We start from the raw sequence: 17,728 nt of genomic DNA, 5'->3' as shown, positions 1-17,728 counted from the left end.
CCCTCTGCCCCCAAAGTAGTCAGACCTTCTCTCACATAGATTGTACATACTATACTACCTAATACAGAAAGCCAGTAAAGGTAGCATTTGTGTGAATGAGTTTCAGAAAGGGGCTTATGTCCAGCCTCCTTCCTGGTCCCCCAAGCCTCCTCATTTCTCTTATACCTTTGAGGAGCACTGAGAGCTTCTTGAGGAAACATGGCATAATGCTCCTACCTAAGGAGACATGCCACTCATATACCACCTCAACTTTCCTGGACAAAGCAGAAATACTACAGAGTATGGATGTTTGTGCTACTTGAGCAAAATGGCTCCATTTGGATACAAATAGTAATTAGCTTAATGAAAGCCAAAGCTATAATTTCAACTAGCTTGGCTGTAATGCAATTTAAGATACTTTGCAAGAATTTAGGGGCAGAAAGGAAAATTCAGTGGAATTAAATGAGAGGCTACAGGGAAAAACTTGAGAGAACTCTGAGTAAAGCTCAGAAAATATTTTCAGTGCACATGATACATGATTGCTTTAAAAATGTATCATGGTCTAAGTTGTGAACAGTTAATTACTGAGTTTCAAGTCATGATGCTGACTGAGTGACATAAAATAATAATTTCCTCATTTACAATAAAGAACCCAAATCCTTATTTGGAGACAAAATTATTTCCTAAAAATGATCTTGGAGTCACTAACCATGAAATATAAGAATGCCAGATTCGCCTGCTTGACATAGAAAGTATACTTAGGAAAAAGAAGACATCATTGATAAAATTATCAAACTAAAAACTGGAAGCTAATTATTGCAGCATTTGAGAGTAACAAGGGATTTATACTTGGGCCATAGGAATTAAAAGTAGATATAGAACACAAAGCACCTACTTACAGAAGGGAATGTTGGATAAGAAAAATGTGAAAAAATGCCCCAACTAGCAATCCAAGGAATGGAAACTAAAATAATGAAGTACCATGTTCAGCTATCAGAATGACCAAGAGGTATTTCGTATCAAGTCCTAGCGGGAAGGTAAGGAGATGGGGCCTCTCATATACTGCTTCCATCCCGGAAGCCAAGCTGAAATTAAGTATGCATAGATTATGTGACCTGAGGATCTAACTTCTGGGCACACTAAAGAAATAATTTCACATAGATTACTAAAGGTCACAGACTGGGATGTCAGTTGTGGAATTCTTCATGGCAGAAGCGAGCTAAAGAGAGCATGAATGTGTATCAACCAGGGAAAATATAAACTGAAATGGGACGAGTGCAGACAATGGAACACTAGGGCAATGCTGAAAGTCCATCCCGTGACACAACCATTTCCAAAAACACAATGATACTCCTGGCTGGTAAGTAAGGGAAACAACAATAAATAAAAGGAGGGTCTGGTGGCCTTGTGGCAAGCTCGAAGCTGAGACGTACCTACAGTTCACTCCTTATCTGAGAGCTGGGTGGTTCTTTAAACATTGTGATTTCCCGTGAAGATTAAATGCCATGTTCTGTAAGTCATTTTCTGGCAATATCAGGCCTATTCAACATGTATTGCTTCCCTATAGCTCTTAGAAAATATAAAAAGGATATAGTTTCCTTTTCTCTGTTTTACAGATGAAAATAGGAGTTCCAGAAAATGAGGTACTTAGATGATCCTCAGGTGTGTAAATAGAGGACTGGTTCCTTTTTTTTTTTTTTTTCTTTTTTAACCTGGGTGGACATCAGCAACATTCAGTGGTTTTTAAAAAAGGATACAGATAGCCAGGCTCAGTCTTTCCACTGCCCCCAACACAGGAAAAAGCAGGTTGTCTATATGTGTGTGTGTGTGTGTGTGTGTGTGTGTGTGTGTGTGTGTGTGGCGGAGTGGGGGGTGGGGAGGGAGACAGGGATATGAGGGCCATGGCTAAGCCTGAGGGTCTTTTCATTTGGATACCAGCCACTCATTGCTCTCTCAATTGATGCTTTCAAAACTTCCAAGCTTTTGCTAAATTTGAGTTTCTCAAAAAGAAACGTATTTCAAAGCACATGATAAGTGTATACAGCATGATGTTCCGTCTGCTCTCCCCAAATACTTGAATTTTAGAAAACAATGTTGTAGATAGGGCTATAAATTGCTACCTCCCACCAAACAAAGTAGACATGCTTTAAGGGGTGAGGGGAACCATTTTTCCTTTGGCTTGCCTTTATTAAGCCAGCTAATTTACAGCAGCGAGCAAGCAATCAAAATAATGGCAACTTGCATGAACTTAGCAATTTTCCACTAATAGCTCACTATTCCAACAAGCAAATGTGTACCTTCAGTTGGAGGATAGAGAAGTCTAAGTATGGAATGCGTCCTGTTGGATGTCGCTCTGCGCTCCATGGTATCTGCCACACAGGGAGTATCAGCTAGGTGATATCCAACCACAGGCCCTGCAGCCTTCAGCACATGACAGTCCTTGTCTCTGTGGTGCTGCTTGGATACTGAGAGACGAGTGAGATAAGTTCCTCAGCCAATGTTGCTGGACAGTGATTCAAGCTTGGTTTGTCTTAAGAGGAAGCAGCGTAGGGAAAATGTACACTTTGGGGTTATGCAAGACATGTATCTTGGCTCTGCCACCTACTGGCTAGATTTCAGTTTCTTCTTCTGTAAAGTGGGATAATGACATCAACCTTGCTGGGTTGCTCTGAGAATCACACACTGTCCATATCTTGCCAAGCAAAGAGAGGGCCTGGAAATTGGACACAAAACTATTTCTGGTTCAAGTGTGTTGCTACAATGCTAGTGTTGGCGTTCCATGGGGAGCTCTGATACTAAGCACTCATGGAGCTGTGGTTCACGTCTCTACTTGGTGATGGATGCTGTGTTCAGAAGGAATGTTTCTGCAAGCAGAATTCTCATTATAACTTGAGACCTTCTTAAAACCCACTGTCAAACAGCCTATCTGATCCTATCCAGCCTCTGTCCGTGAAGCCAGAGCTCATGCCAATAAATCGCCAGCTGGTGTCCGAAGTGTCTTAAATTCTGTAGAGAGTCAAAAGTTTGTCAATTGACATCAACAGTCCTAGAATGTATACTTTGGCTATTCCCTGCAACATTCTATTTTGAACTACCAAGAGCTTTCTATTCCAAAGGCCAGACTGTTGCATGAGTCCTAAATGGTCTTATAATAAAAACCCAGAGTTAGATATTGGGGTAAATGCTGAAAGATCAGAGAGACAAAGGAACAAGCCACTAGAGAAACTTCTCACCACTACTGAATCCTCAGGCTGAATGGAAGGCAAGATCCTATCTCAATGAATCCTCTGGCTGAAAGCCTCAGAGTCCTCAGGTGAAAAGCTCTGGTTCCTGTCTCCTCACGCCTTTTCTGCCTTTCTCCACCCAGCCATTTCACTTCCTTCCTAGTGCTGGGATTAATGGCCTGTGTGCCTCCCAAGTACTGACAGCAAAGGCATGAGATCAAGTGCTGGGATTAAAGGCGTGTGACTCGCAAGTATTGGGATTAAAGGTGTGTGCCACCACTGCTTGGCTCTGTTTCTCTCCTAGACGGAATCAATCTCATGTAGTCCAGGGTGACTTTGAACTCACAGAGATCCAGACGGATCTCTGTCTTCCGAGTGCTAGGATTAAAGGTGTGTGCCACCACTGCCTAACCTCTATGTTTAATCTAGTGGCTGGCTCTGTCTTCTGATCTTCAGGCAAGCTTCATTTGACACACAGCATATCACTACACCAGACCTATACTTTAGTCCTCTAGATAGGCCAGTGGCAGCTAGCTCCTGCCTCTTCTGCTCTGGTTAATGTGCTCCTTGGCTAGGCCACTCAATGGCCAACCAATAAGGATTGGGACCTACTACAATTTTTGTTAAGTAAAGAAGTCAACAAAAACGAGTGAGTGTATAAATGAAGTGAGTTACTTTTCATCTCTGAATAAGCACTGGGTGGATTGGATGTGGGATCATTGCCCAGTACAGCAGCCATCACCTGGCACTGTCTCTTGAGAGACAGGCTAAGTACACGGAGTTCCAAAGGGTTTAATGTTTCTTATTCAACTGATTTGTAGACAATCAGAAGAACTGCTACAATGTCCCAAATGATAAGGTATTTAAAATTTAATCAGAATATTGCTTCTGGTTATGTTATAAAATAGCATACCTCATTGAATACATTAATTTATATATGTACATAATGAAATTCATGCATGTATGGAGATTTTAATGAATCTCAATAGATCATTATAGTTTTATCTATTTAAAATCTTGGCATAAAGCATCCATACTAAATCATTTTTCAAAATGATAATGATAGAATTATTCATGTTTTTCACAATTGCCCCCTTGATTTTCTGCTATCTGACCATCTTTCCTCTTGTGGGATACCTGGTTTGGCTCTCCCTTCAGCCTCTCTATGTTTTATACACCTGCAAGGTTTCTGTGAGCACATTTAGTCCATCAATGGTGAGCTCTGCTATGGTCTGAATAGTATTTCCCCAAATAACATGTTGAAATCTACCCCCAATGTAATAAATAGTGTGAAGAGATGGGGTCTTTGGAGGCAATTAGAATGGGGTTAGTGCTATTTACAGAAGAGGCCCAAGGGAGCTTGCCAACCACTCCTGCAATGTGGAGAAGTAAAAAGAAGGTGACATTTGAAGAACAGAGAGTGACTGGTGCTAGACTAAACTTTCTGGCTCCCTGAGCAGCAGAGTACCTGTGGTCAAGAATAGGCCCACTGGATCAGAGCTTTTTTTTTTTTTTTTTTTTTTTTTTTTTTAAAAAGAACTCGGCTCTGCCTGTGGCTTTAGCAAATAATTCACCTCCCTTGGTCTCAGCCACAAAACAGAGATAATAACAGTCAGTACACTATCTAAAAGGAGTGTGCAGATGAATTGACCCAATATGTAGGTATTGGTATCTTGGCAGTAGAAACAGCAACAGACACAATGACAATGATTTTATTGTTGTTATGTCTTCTGTCTTTCTGAGTCTGTGAAACCTGCAAGAACCTGTTTCTTGCAGCTGATTCAAAAGTCAAGTGGTGGTGTTGATGTATCGCAAGCACTCAGTTACTATACATGCAGAACCCATCAGTGTACAAATAGGAAATCTATATGTCCAAAATGATCTTCCAGGGAACTAAGTTGGGACAAGATTCACTACCCCCATTATTATGGCAGTACAAACCTTTGAGGTTGTCCACCAGAGCCGGTCTCCTGAGAAAGGACTACATCTGAGGCATTTGCTAGGCCTGTGATACGGGACTGTGCTGACTGGTAAAGTCAGATCACTTAAGAGTAGCAGTCCTCTCTCCATTTACCTGATCACCAGTGTCCACTGTCCAGAACTCTTTATTTCTTGTGGAACTTTCCTGAAACAACTGAAATGCCAAATATGCTATCTTCTAATTCAGGTTAATTCTCTTATGAGGAATTTTTTAAAAATGTATTTATTTTTACTTTTTTCATGTATGAGTGCCCTGCATGTACACCTGTATGCCTGAAAGGGGCATGAGATCCCATTATAGATGGTTGTGAGCCACCATGTGCTGGGAACTGAACTTAGGACCTCTGGAAGATCAGCCAGTGTTCTTAACTACTGAGCCATCTCTCCAGCCCTTATGAGGAAATTGTATGAAAACAAAAATACAATAAGGACCAGGTAGTGGTGGTATATGCCTTTAAACCCAGTACTGGAGAGGCAGAAGTAGGAGGGTCTCTGAGTTTGAGGCCAGCCTGGTCTATAGAGTTCCAGGAAAGCCATAGCTACATAGAGAAACTCTGTCTCAAAAAAACCAAAAGTACAGTAAACCAGTGAAGAAATTCAAATAATAATTAATAGGAGAAGCAGGAGTCCAGTTGTCTCATCTGAAGCAATTTAACAGAGGCTGCTTAAAGGATGCTGTTTTCCAAAGCAAACCTAAAGATGCAACAGCTATCTTTCTATGAATGTATTTCCTATCAACCTGAAAATTCAAAAGGTCATGGAATTCTGTTACTTTATGTTATATCTTTCAATATTTTGGCATCTTTTTTCATTTTAAAATCATATATTATTTATTTTAAAAAGTCAATAGACAATTAAATTTCTTTTATCAGCCTCCTACACCAGGCATTTTAAGAGATACTTTGTTTATTTCATGGCTTTGGGAAAATTTTCAGCCCACAGATTATTTTTCTCATTTTGGTCAATTTGTCATTATAATTAGTTTTATTCTTGGATAGGAGGGACTCTTTTGACTATGAAAATTAAGAAATCATTCTCAAAATGACATTACAGAGAAAGAAAAAAAACCTAAGATAAAGAGAAGAATGAATATCTCTATTTTATAAATAAATTTGTCTTAACCATGAATCTGCTGTTGTTGGGGCAGGGTGTCTCCACAGGAAAGGGGCTAGTTTCCTCCCAGGCATAAGTGCTTCTGCTTGGATGGAATACTTGGCTGCCAGCATCAACCAAGGTCTAAGAACCTCCTTCCCATCCGTCTTCCACAATTGCTTTTAAACAAATGGCAGGCTTTACTCTAGAGCTTTAATCTAATGACACACTTCCAATGGAAAGTCCTAGTGTTATCTTTCATTGTACCTTATGCCATTATTAAAGATGATAATGACAAGGAATAGCCACTATCAACACAGTCAGGCAGGATGAATAGCAAGGATGAACTCAAGGTGTATGTACCAGGGTACAGTGGTTAAGATTGTCAGTTTGGCAAGATCTATAATTACCTCGAAGAAGATCCTCTGGGCATGCTTATGCAGAATAGGTCATCTGAAGTGGAAAGGTATTTCCTAAATGTGGCCAGCACCATCCCAGGAGCTGGGGACCCAGGTAGAGTAAATAGGAGAAAGCAAAGTGGACAGACAGTAGCATTCATCTCTACTTCCTGACAGCGGATCCAATGTGACCAGCTGCCTCAAGCTCCTGGTGCTATGATGTCCCTACAGTGACTGCCTGTAACCCTGGACTGTGGCCCACACAAACCCTTCCTCCTTTACGTTGGTTCTTGTCATCCACATATATCCTGTCCCCGTCCAGTCTCTTCTCTTATGCTCCTTCAATGTGCCATCTCCTTCAATAGCTTGATCAGTTCCCAGCACAGGACTCCCTAAAGAGCATGATTTGTGGATGAGGAATGTTGGATGAAGTACAAATATTAGAAGTTTCCATTGTCCTGTGAGCTCTTTGTGGCAGAATTGTAATTTTTCTACATTTCTGAGAGCCCACTAATTAAAGAATGAAAAGATATACATTGACTAATTCAAAGAGATTCAAATTCATAGGATAGAAGATGCCTTTAGAGAACTAATGAGCTTGCTAATTTAGCAATGAGTGAAATTCTTTCTGAAAACGGGCCCATGTCCTGTGGGAACACCATGTTTGCCAATGTTACATTTTCATGGAGGAGAGTTAGAACAAGAGGAATCGCAGCTAAAGCTTAGAGAAAACAGTTCCAAGACGCCACAGTCACTGGGAAACTCATAAAGAAGGCAATGGTGACAAACAACCCCTGAAGGCTAGGACCAGTAGCAGAGAGCCTCATCTATGTCTCTGGGACTGGGCAGGGGTCTCTGAAAATCAGGGAAAGTCTTTTCTAGCTGGCAAATCTAAGTTACCTCTGTACGACTGGGATCATGCCCCACCCAGCCCACTTCTCTTCTGCAGGGAACAGCTACTCTGCACCCAAATTAGAAATTCACAAAAGAGCAGCAACAAGCAATTCCAGTATGTCATGAGACTCAGCAGTATAGCATCAGTACTGGGCCCAGAGGCAGCAGAAAGATGTGTAAATCGGGCTAAGAGTAGGAATCTCCCAGGCAGACGAGAAGAGTGGGACTTTCCAGCTAAAGGTAAGAAAGCCTGGTATGTCTGGACACTGAAAGCGGTTGCCCACCATATCTACCTGGCTGTGGGGAATTAGGTCCTCAAGGAAAGCAGGTAATAAGCCTAGGAATCAGGCCAGAGGGGCCTTGCAACCCAGGTCAGGAGGAACACTCAGGGGCTCTAAGAAGGAGTTATGCTATCATCCCTGGAGCTGTGTGTTAGGATATTACTCTGCTAAGTATTTCTGTTTCCAGCCAGATTCTACTTCCACATTCCAATTTAGATCCCAGTTCTGGCCCTGACTTCATGGCTTATTTTGCCATTCCTAAGAAAATAGTCTTTCTTCATTGTTGATATGTTTAAGGAAAGTGGGGGGGTAGGTGGCTTGCATATCCACAGGCTGGGGGCTGCCCACTAGGCACACATCACTATGTTACAAAGGAGTATATATAGGTGCTTTGACACAGGGTCCTCCCACCAGCAAACCATGTCTCTCTGCTCTCCCAGGAGGCCAAACATTGGGAAGGAGAGTATCTAAAACAGCAGACCCCTGACCAAATGTAGATGGCTAGCTCTGTACCCATGCCCACTCAGAAGGCCTGGTCAAACCCAGTGGGTCACAAGACACAAACAAAAAAGAGAACACAAAACTTGCAGGGACCTGTTGAAAGGGGAGTGGAAGAGAGGATAAGAGAAGGTGTGTGTGCCCATGTGCATGTGCGTATGTGGGGGGGTGGTGACCGTGACCAGAATGCATTACATTCACATATGAAATTATCAAAGAATAAATAAACAAAATAACAAATCACAGACTAGGACCACAGGGGCTTCAGGATGAGCACGGCCTCTGGGCCCTGTCTTTGAATACACACATAAACAAAGCCAACAGAAAACACTGAGTGGAAACGCGTTTCCACAGCTGAGGCAGCACATTTGGCCAACTTTCACTTAACGGAAATACAGTTAGTAAATACAACGCAAACATTTCCTGACAGATCAGTGCACACTACGCTTGTTCCATGAATGGGGGTGGGAGGAAGGGAGAATGCTTTCCCTGTGCTGGAGCCCAGCAGATGACAGGGGACAGTACCCTCAAGGGAGGTGGCACCGGGGACCAGAAGGTAAGAGGACGTGAGAGACACCGGTGTGTGAAGGCACAGCTAACACCAGAGGAAAAGCAATGCAAAGGTCGGCTGCTGGCTGTGCTGGAGGAGAACAGCAGTGACCAAATGACTCTGGATTTAGAGCAGTGGTGTCACCTAGGGACAATTCTGCCCCCAGGGAACACTTGGCACTATGTGGTCCTCCTAACTGGCGGTGGGGTACTAAGAGAATCTAGTTGGCAGAGGTAAGGAATGCTGTTTCACATCACAAGATGCACAAGGCAGACCCTCCCCCAACCCCCCACCCCCGCCCGGGAGTGTCAAACCCCCAATGTCAGGGGTGCTGAGGCTCAGACACCTTGACATCTTAGGAAGTCCCTGCCTGTGCCCACCCCTGGCTGCACTATCCCACTTCCCCTGGCTGCCTCTGAAGACAACTGTCAGTAGATTAAAAAAAAAAAAAAAAAAAACACAGTCATGTCTAAAAATAAAACCATTTTTATACTTCAAGGAACAAACAGAGCGATCATTTCTTCGTGACTCTCGGAGTGCTTGAAGGTTTCCAGCGTCTGGGAACCCAAAGCCCTGCAATCTATACATAGCTCAGCCTCAGATCCACCACCCTCCGCCTGTCCCCCGCCCCCGAGGCTAGCTGCAGCACAAAAGATAAAACTTTAATTTATGAAAGGAGGCTATTCTCAGCATGAAATGGCAGAAACTTCCAGTGAAGGTTCTCCTCCTCCTGAGCTGCGTCTCCCAGCTCATCTTTCCATCCCTTGCATTTGGTCCCAAGGTTACCCCCACCTCATTTCAATCCTCCTGGGCCCCAGTGCAGGACTTGAAAGCTCAGCGTTTGATCCTTTTCTTTTCATTTTGTTCTGACCCTTCCAGGTGATTGCTAAGATAGGCTGGAAAATGAATTTTCTAACAAGCATTTTTTTTTTTTTTTTTTAAAAGCAAAGGGTCCAAGGGGCAATAGGAACCCAGAACCAGCCTGGTGATTACCTCAGACAAAACACCCACTGGTAATTTTCTTCCAACAAATGTCTATGAAGGCTGTCAGGTTGCAACCAAATGTATTTAATGACAGTCTCTGGAAAATCAAAGACGGAGCAATGGTGATGGAGGTGTCTCCCCTCTAGATGCACCCCCCTCCCCCAGGCTCTTTATCTGAGTGCAGCCCCGGCAGTGACCAGGAAGTCCAAGCACAGACGAATGCAGGGGATCCCATCTCCACTGTAGGCTTGTCCCACTCCTTTCCACTTCCTTCTGGGTCCCTTCATATTCAGTCTTCCATCCCCAGAACCCAACTGTGGGGTAATATTTTTACCTTCCTGTCCTCCTTTTCCTGAGTATGTTACATAAGGGAGATCCCAGCTGCCCGAGGAAGAGAGGTGGAGGGAGGGAAAAACTCCAGAGTCTGGATGCAGAGTCCGTTCCCCCCTCTACACAAGTCCCTGTGGTTAGGACAAATAAAACGAAGAACCGGACTGAATCTGCCTGACTCGCGCATGATCACAAAAGGTGACAAGGCTCGGGCACTGGCCTTCCTGGACTCCCATGTCTCTACAGAGCACAGCTGTGCATTTGTAATGAGTGGCAGGGTTCGCATTAGGGGTGAGCAGCCTTCCGTACTGATGCTGAGCCCCACAGGGAAAGTGCGCCACTCACACTGGGGCCGGAGTCCCGGGCTTTACCATTCTTACCTGTAAAACTTGCTTAGAACCGTACTTAAGCTTTTGGTTACCGAGTCTTTCTTCTCCTCCTCCACAGAGTAGGATGGCAGCTATGTGCCGCTTTCTGGAGACTCCAGGACACCTTTGTGCCAGCTCTCCATGGCCAGTCCACCCACTCACTGCTGAAAACCAAGGCCTGCCCTCATTGCTCTCAAATCTAATGCAAACTTTCCTACTTGACTGTTATAATTATTTCTGTATTTATAATGTAATTAGTGTAGTAATCCACAGTGCAATGGAATCCCATAATTTAGTGTGTGCTCCTTATTTTTTACAATTAATTATGCCTTAATTCCATATGTACTAAAGGAAAAAATGAAGTCCCATAACTTACTTTAAAATTAAGAACAAGCACTTATCCCTGAAGTCTAGATTGTACTGGAGCTGTGGATAGATGCCTTAGCATCATTTAAAAAGATGAGCAGCTGGGGCTGGAGAGATGGCTCAGTGGTTAACAGCATTAGCTGCTCTTCCAGAGGACTCGGGTTCAAATCCAAGTACCCACATGGCAACTCACAACTGTCTGTAACTCCAAGATCTGACACCCTCACACAGACATTCATGCAGGCAAAGCACCAATGTACACAGAATAAAATTAGAGAGAGAGAGAGAGAGAGAGAGAGAGAGAGAGAGAGAGAGAGAGAGAGAGAGAGAGAGAGATGAGCACCCTTAGAGTTTAAACAACATAAGCAAGCAGGGTGCTGTGACAGCATCCACACTGTGTTCTGACAGTGCTTCTCAGGTTTATAGAGCTCACTTCACTCAGTTACCTCAAAACTCCAGACCCTGTCATTATTCCTACACCACAGATGGGAAACTGAGGGCAGAGCAGCAGGTGAGTGGCAGAGAAAAACTGGGGCTCCTTAATCCTGGTCCGGTTCTCCCTCAAGAGGCGCCCAGTAGGCCTAGTGAGCGAGAGAGGCTGTCAAGGGAACACGGGCGAGTCACAAACTCCCACGTTCAGAATTCTTGATATATATCTATGTCAGATGTTGTGTTGGGCCACAGAACACTTGGATATGTCATACTTATTAACAGTACTGTGAACACATCCCAGGGAATATAATGCGTAAGAATCCTTGTTTATGTTACCGCTAGCAAATCTCTTCTAGTCTTTCCAGTCCAATTCTCATGCTAATACCAAGGAGAGAACTATATCAACCCTCCCTTGAGAAAAAAATCAGACCGATAGAGGCTTAAATCAAACATGGTAGCCCAGGATGGGGAAATCTCCACTGTTTCAATACACCAAGTCCTGCTGTTTGGGGACAGAATACCAAACTGTTTTGCTTTTTGCCTTTCCTTTCTTTCTCTTATATAGTTATCTCTGGGGGTCAAACTGGAAGGAATTTGTTGTTACTAGAGGTGAATGACTGATAGAGTTCAAGCACCATTCATATACCTCCCCAAAATTCATCATTTCTAAGATCTGCCAGGAAGCAGTAGGCTCGGGCAGGAGACATTTTTTGGAGTTGAGTGTCATGAAATGGGTGACCCATCTCACGCTGTTCCAGTAAGCTACACTTACTTGAGTTGATGTTTAGCCCAGGCTAGTTAACCTCTGCTTATTCAGAAGTCTGAACTTGACCTTAAGTATTAGCAAATCTCCATGGATCACAAAAGACAGTTGAGGAAACAGAAGATCTCAAAGTTTCATTGCTTGGGCACCTGTTGATGAGATGTGTGCCTTGGAGTCCAGTGGAGCAACAGGGATAACTCCAGGACTCATAAATGCAATTCCTTCTACCCCAGAAACTGGAAGCTGGCTGCCTCTAACAACTTCACTGCTACCCCAGAACAGCATCAGTGCAAAGCCTTGTGCATTTTCTCCCAACTCCTTGCCTGCAGACATGGCAGGGCTCTGACAGCGAGGCTTGTCTTCCCCCACTCAATCGATAAAGCTTTAAGTCAACAGGAACCGTCAGGTGGAGAAGGCAATTACAGTAGCATCAGCAACCCGAGGACGGCATTGGATAGCTGAAAAGCTAGAATCTGATAAGAATGGTATAATATGCCAGCTTCTCTTACCAGCCATCCAGGAAGCACTGACAAGAAAAGCCAGAGGCAGCAACATTCTGCCACCAACGGTGAAAGCTGACATCTATTCCCAGCCCTGTTGATCTTCTGAGGCTGGGTGACTAACAGTTACCACCAAGCAGCCAGCCAGGCAGCCTTCTGTCCAGCCCCTTCACAGTCCAGACTGGAAATATTCACTATAGTTTCAAATGTAGCTAGGCATTCTACCTATGGAGTCTGCTTGGAAATGCCCCAGGGGGAAGTCAGACAGCCCTTCAAGGGAAAGGAGAAGCCTTTCTCTACCAGATGGGGTGTGAAAAGGAACTTTTCTGAATGCTTCAAAGCATGCATACACTTATGCACACACAGGGATGTTCGAGCTGAAGCAGAAGAGGAGTAACTGAGAAGAGCATAAGCATGCCAGCTGTGGGCAGCTGACATCTACCAAACATTTGCTCTAACCAGTCACTGAGTTAGAGGCTGTGTGTACCCAAGTGGGGCATATGAAGAAAACACAGAGGTTAAGAGTTTCACTCAAGGTGGGCTAGGAGCAGACAGGGAGCCCAGAGGAGAGACAGCAGGCATCAAAGCTTTGCCACTGTCTCCCTGGGAAACTGCAGACTGCCGTGAGGACTCCTGCAAGTTCACCTCATTCCCAGGGACCTGATGGTGGTCACACCACTAGTCCTGAAACACCTTTCATCCATGCAGGGGTAGGGCTTAGCGTTGCACCCCTTCCTGTGTGAATGACAGAGATGGTGTGGGGCTGCCACTTCCTCATAGGTACCTGGAACTACTCCTGGAGCCACTCCTTCCGTCTCTCTGGGTCTGAGCAGGTGAATACCTGTCAAGACACTGAGCATAAGACACTGAGGTGGAATTAAGATGATCATATAACTTAATAATGGACAAATGTACCAGGACTCTCAACATCACTCGGAAAATCCTCTAAGCACTATAATGGCCCTAGCTCTTCATGCTCAGCACAACCCATTCCAAAATGTTCATCTCCCATAAAATACTTGTTTAATAAACGAACAATGACTGTTCAAGCAACAGGTGACTTTTTTTAAGTTTTAAGAGTTGCTATACAAGAACAATGTAAACATTGCTGGCAACATGTACAGAAACACATATTAAAGTCTGTGATGCTCAGATCATTTGTGGTGGTTTTCACAGGCACTAAGCAATGAAGCTCCTGGGTTAGTTCTCTGGATTTGGGTCAGAGCTCTTATGGTCAATGATTTGTGCCCAAAGTGTAAGCAGGGAGGTTCATCAGCCTTGTATACACACCCTTTGGGAGTGATTGAGAAAATGAACAGTTTGCTGCTCTAAGAGATACAAGTGGCCTAATGAAAAATAATGCATCCCCACAAGGGCCTGAATCATGGTTAGAGATTACATTGCTCATTTAGGTAGCATCCCTGCTGTGAGGAGATCTGAGCATCCCACAGCAAAGAGACGTGGAAGAGGCCACCTTTGAGCAGGCACAAGCTCTCTTTATGTATAGCACAATTGAACTAACTTACTCTTCAGACTTGACCAGCCCAGGGCCACCTACCATCGACTGGGGAATAGCAATGCCCACTGCATGTGTCTAGAAACTCTAAGGTAGCTCTTTTGGGCTCAAGGCAGTTATGTTAATAAAATCAGTAACAGACCAGTGTTGGAATGATTCAAAAGCTATATTTTGCTTAAAATTACACATTCGGTGAATTTTATCCCACGTGCATATATTGTAATATTTTAGGAGGTGTCATTTTAAGATGAAAAGAGTGCAGTGTCAGGCTTCATGCAATTCCCCCAAGTGAAAGCTGAGGTTCCCCAACCTTTGAAGGTTTATTTCTCTTAGGCTGTCATTAAAATCACTTATTCCCATAATTCACTGAGCTGCATTTGGCAGGAAGTCCCCCGAGTCACATGCTGTGCTCTTCCCTGGTCCTGTGCTCCAGGGGTATTGCCCCTCACAGCCCAGAGAGAAGGCATTGACATACTCCAGAAGGCAGGAGAAAGCCATCCGCAGAGGATGCTCAGGCAAATCATTTTCAACAGTCTGTTTTTAGAAATGCCTCACTGATTTTTAAAAAATAAACTTGACTGGATTCTTCCCCCTCAATGAGCAAGTTTACCAAACCAATCAGGTCAGGTTTGCAGTTACAGTGTTTTCCAGTGAGAGAAACAGAAAAAGGAAAAAAAAAGTTAGGGCCTTTTTTTCCTGTTCATGATGAGGGCTTGGAGGGAATTAGCAGACCTGGGAAGAACCATCAAGTGAGCCCCATCGGGTCAGGCTCTCTTTGTCTCTGCTGTTCTCTGAAAATGGTAGAAATGGATGTAAGTATCTGGCTTTCCCGTTGCACTTGATTGCTGAAGGGTTTAGTTTTAGATCGTGCAAAGTTTAGTATTAGTTTTTACTACTTCCCCATTTCCCCACATTTATTCTAGTCTTTGATTAACTGGGATACACATGAAAATGTATTGGATGTCAACTGGCAGGAGGGAGCATGCGCAAAGTACCCTTCATCATTTCTGGTTTTATGGAGGGAGTACAAAAAGTGTGTTAGGATTGAAATGCATTTGCCTTTAGTTGGGAATCTTGAAATGCACAAATATCAGGAATTCAAAAGTCACTAATTCAAAGCCTTTGTAATTCCAGAAAGGGTTAACTATTGCTTCCTCTCATAGAGGTGGCGGTAGACAGACCATCAAGGAAGTACCAAGTGAAGCATGGCTACATTTCTTTGTGTCTTGTCTGTGCTGCATGTACTTCCTAGTGAATGTATGTGTATGCCCATGAAGGTTTCACGCCCAGAAGTTGATATTAGATGTCTTTTCTAGATTGTTCTTCATCTTTGGTTTTTGGAACAGTCTCTCACTGAACCCAAGGTCCTACCATTCAGCTCAGATAGGTGGCCAAAGAGCTTCGGGATCAGCTCCGGGGTTAAACGCACACACTGCTAAGGCTAGCTTTTTTATGTGGGTTCTGAGGATGTGAACTCAGGCTCTCACGCTTACAAAGCAGGCACTCTGTGGCCTGAGCCATCACCCCAACCCTAAAGCTGTTCCTGTTAGGTGAAGAAAGCAGGTTGAGAGCCATGTGAGAAGAGACACAGAGGGCCAAGCATTCTTCTCTGATCTTACATGTTATGGTCTCTTGGATGTCTCTTAAGAAGAGGGCCTCCTGTAAATCTTCAGCCTCTTGTGTCAGGCTAGTAATACTCCCAGTGTTCCATTCAACACGAAGAGCTCATGCTCAGTGTCTAGTACAGAAATGGTTTACAGAAGGTTTGTTGATGCAGCAGATGAATAGGAAATGCCTGCTCCCCTCATCTGTGGCAGTGAATGGGAAATGGCTGCTTTCGCATGTGAGACAGTAGGTAGAGAAAGGCCTTCCCAAGCTGTTGCTCCTCTCAGGGCTCAATTGTCCCAAAAGGACAAGAATCAAGTCTGCCTCACTCTTTGTAGAAACCAGTACTACAGTGTTTGAGATATTGAGGTATCCTTTCCCTCAGTTAACTCCTGTCTCAAAGCAGCACCAGAACATATGAAGATAGAATATATCTGTTATCCACTGATTCCTACTTGAGAAGACTCCAGAACTTCAAGGTTCAGGAAGATAGAATATATCTGTTATCCACTGATTCCTACTTGAGAAGACTCCAGGACTTCAGGGTCCAGGCTAGGAATGACTGCATTCCAATCTTGTTTATGAGGTAAGCGAGCATAAGGCTCCACTTAGCTTAGGTAGTAACACACCACTTTCCTAACAACAACACCTGGCATCCTCTTGGCAACCTGGGACCTGGACCTGCATTAGGCTGCGAATCTCCCTGCTTTAAACAATGGGGTTAAGTGACTTCCCCTTGTTGAAGCTCTATTTCTGTTCAAAGACATTCCAGAACACATCCTGACACCACAGGAGATAGGCTGATCAAGTCAGGACCGGTTTAAGGTGCATATCCTGAGTGAATTTTTAGGTAGAATCTCATTGACAGCCTATGCCTATGCATAATTGGTTGTATATTTGATTAAATCAGAGGCATCATGGGAAAGGACATTTTCAGTAGAGGACAGGTTATGTAACTCGAACCTGTCAACCAAAGAGCCACCCAGCAACCGGTTCCCCTTCTCTTGAACCCCCTAAAAGGAGACCCTCAAACAATAACTGGGGCATTTCACTCATATAGTCTGCCGCCTCACCTGGGAGTGAGTAGAACTTGGACTTTCTCTTTGCTCTTAGGGAAACTTGCGGCTGCTTTACTTCCCTTCTTCTGTTTCTTTCAGTGGGAACACAGGCTGAGAGCCTGGAACAACTAACTGATGTATACAGTAACCACCTTCAAGACGTAAATGTGACAATTCACAATTCTATAGACTTTCTTTCCCTTCCTTCCTGTTCCCTTTGGTTGTTTTTTGAGACAGGGCAGTATGTAGCTAAGGCCGGTTTCAAACTTACTATGTAAGAAAAGATGAGCTTGAACTCCTGACCCACCTGCCTCTACCTCCCAAGTAGAGGGATTACTTACTGGTTTTCACCACCGCCACCATCCTTGGTTTCACAACTTTCTACAGTGAGGCAAGGGCCTTCCCAAAGACACCCTATCAGTATTAGTTACTTTTCTCAGTCTCATAACAAAATACCAGACAAAAGCAACTTAATGATAAAAGAGTTACCTTGGGCTCCCAGTTTGCCAGGACAGTACACCACACTGAGGAAATCATGGGAGAGGGAGCTTGAGACAAATCGTCACGTTGCATCCGCAGTCAGGAAGCAGAGTGGTAAATGCAAACAGTTAGTTCTCTTTCTACTTTTAATACATTCCAGCATTCTAGAATGGAATTACCCACATTTAGGGAAGATCTCCCCACCTCAGACTAGATCAATCTAGAAAGTCTCTTATAGAGACATCCAAAGGTTTGTCTCCATGGTGGTTTTTAATGTCAAACTGATACTTAATAATCATTGCAGACAACAAAGCACTTGGCCTATGGTATACCAGGAATGACAGGTCACTTTCTCCTAGAAGGTGGATGCTATTTCCTTGGTGAAGTTTTGCAGACTCAGGTCTCCCCTCTTCCCTTGGTACTTGAATGT

At 43.8% G+C, this 17,728-nt stretch overlaps 1 protein-coding gene across 11 annotated transcripts in view; it reads right to left on the bottom strand.

Annotated features, from left to right (window-relative positions):
* Elmo1 (engulfment and cell motility 1) overlaps positions 1-17,728 on the bottom strand; it is a 539,516-nt gene that overhangs the window by 65,873 nt on the left and 455,915 nt on the right. The window contains exon 2 of one of the 11 annotated variants that reach the window (XM_076572975.1): positions 17,308-17,366. The exons of the other annotated variants lie outside the window; for them this stretch is intronic. Coding sequence (XP_076429090.1) covers positions 17,308-17,366 — 59 coding nt within the window. The remainder of the gene's footprint in view (positions 1-17,307; positions 17,367-17,728) is intronic. 11 annotated transcript variants of the gene reach the window in all.

This window comes from Peromyscus maniculatus, chromosome 5 (assembly GCF_049852395.1).
Source record: "Peromyscus maniculatus bairdii isolate BWxNUB_F1_BW_parent chromosome 5, HU_Pman_BW_mat_3.1, whole genome shotgun sequence".
NCBI classification, from domain to species: Eukaryota; Metazoa; Chordata; class Mammalia; order Rodentia; family Cricetidae; genus Peromyscus; species Peromyscus maniculatus.
The sequence above is the reverse complement of the archived record's forward strand: the minus strand, read 5'-3'. Positions and strand labels throughout refer to the sequence as shown.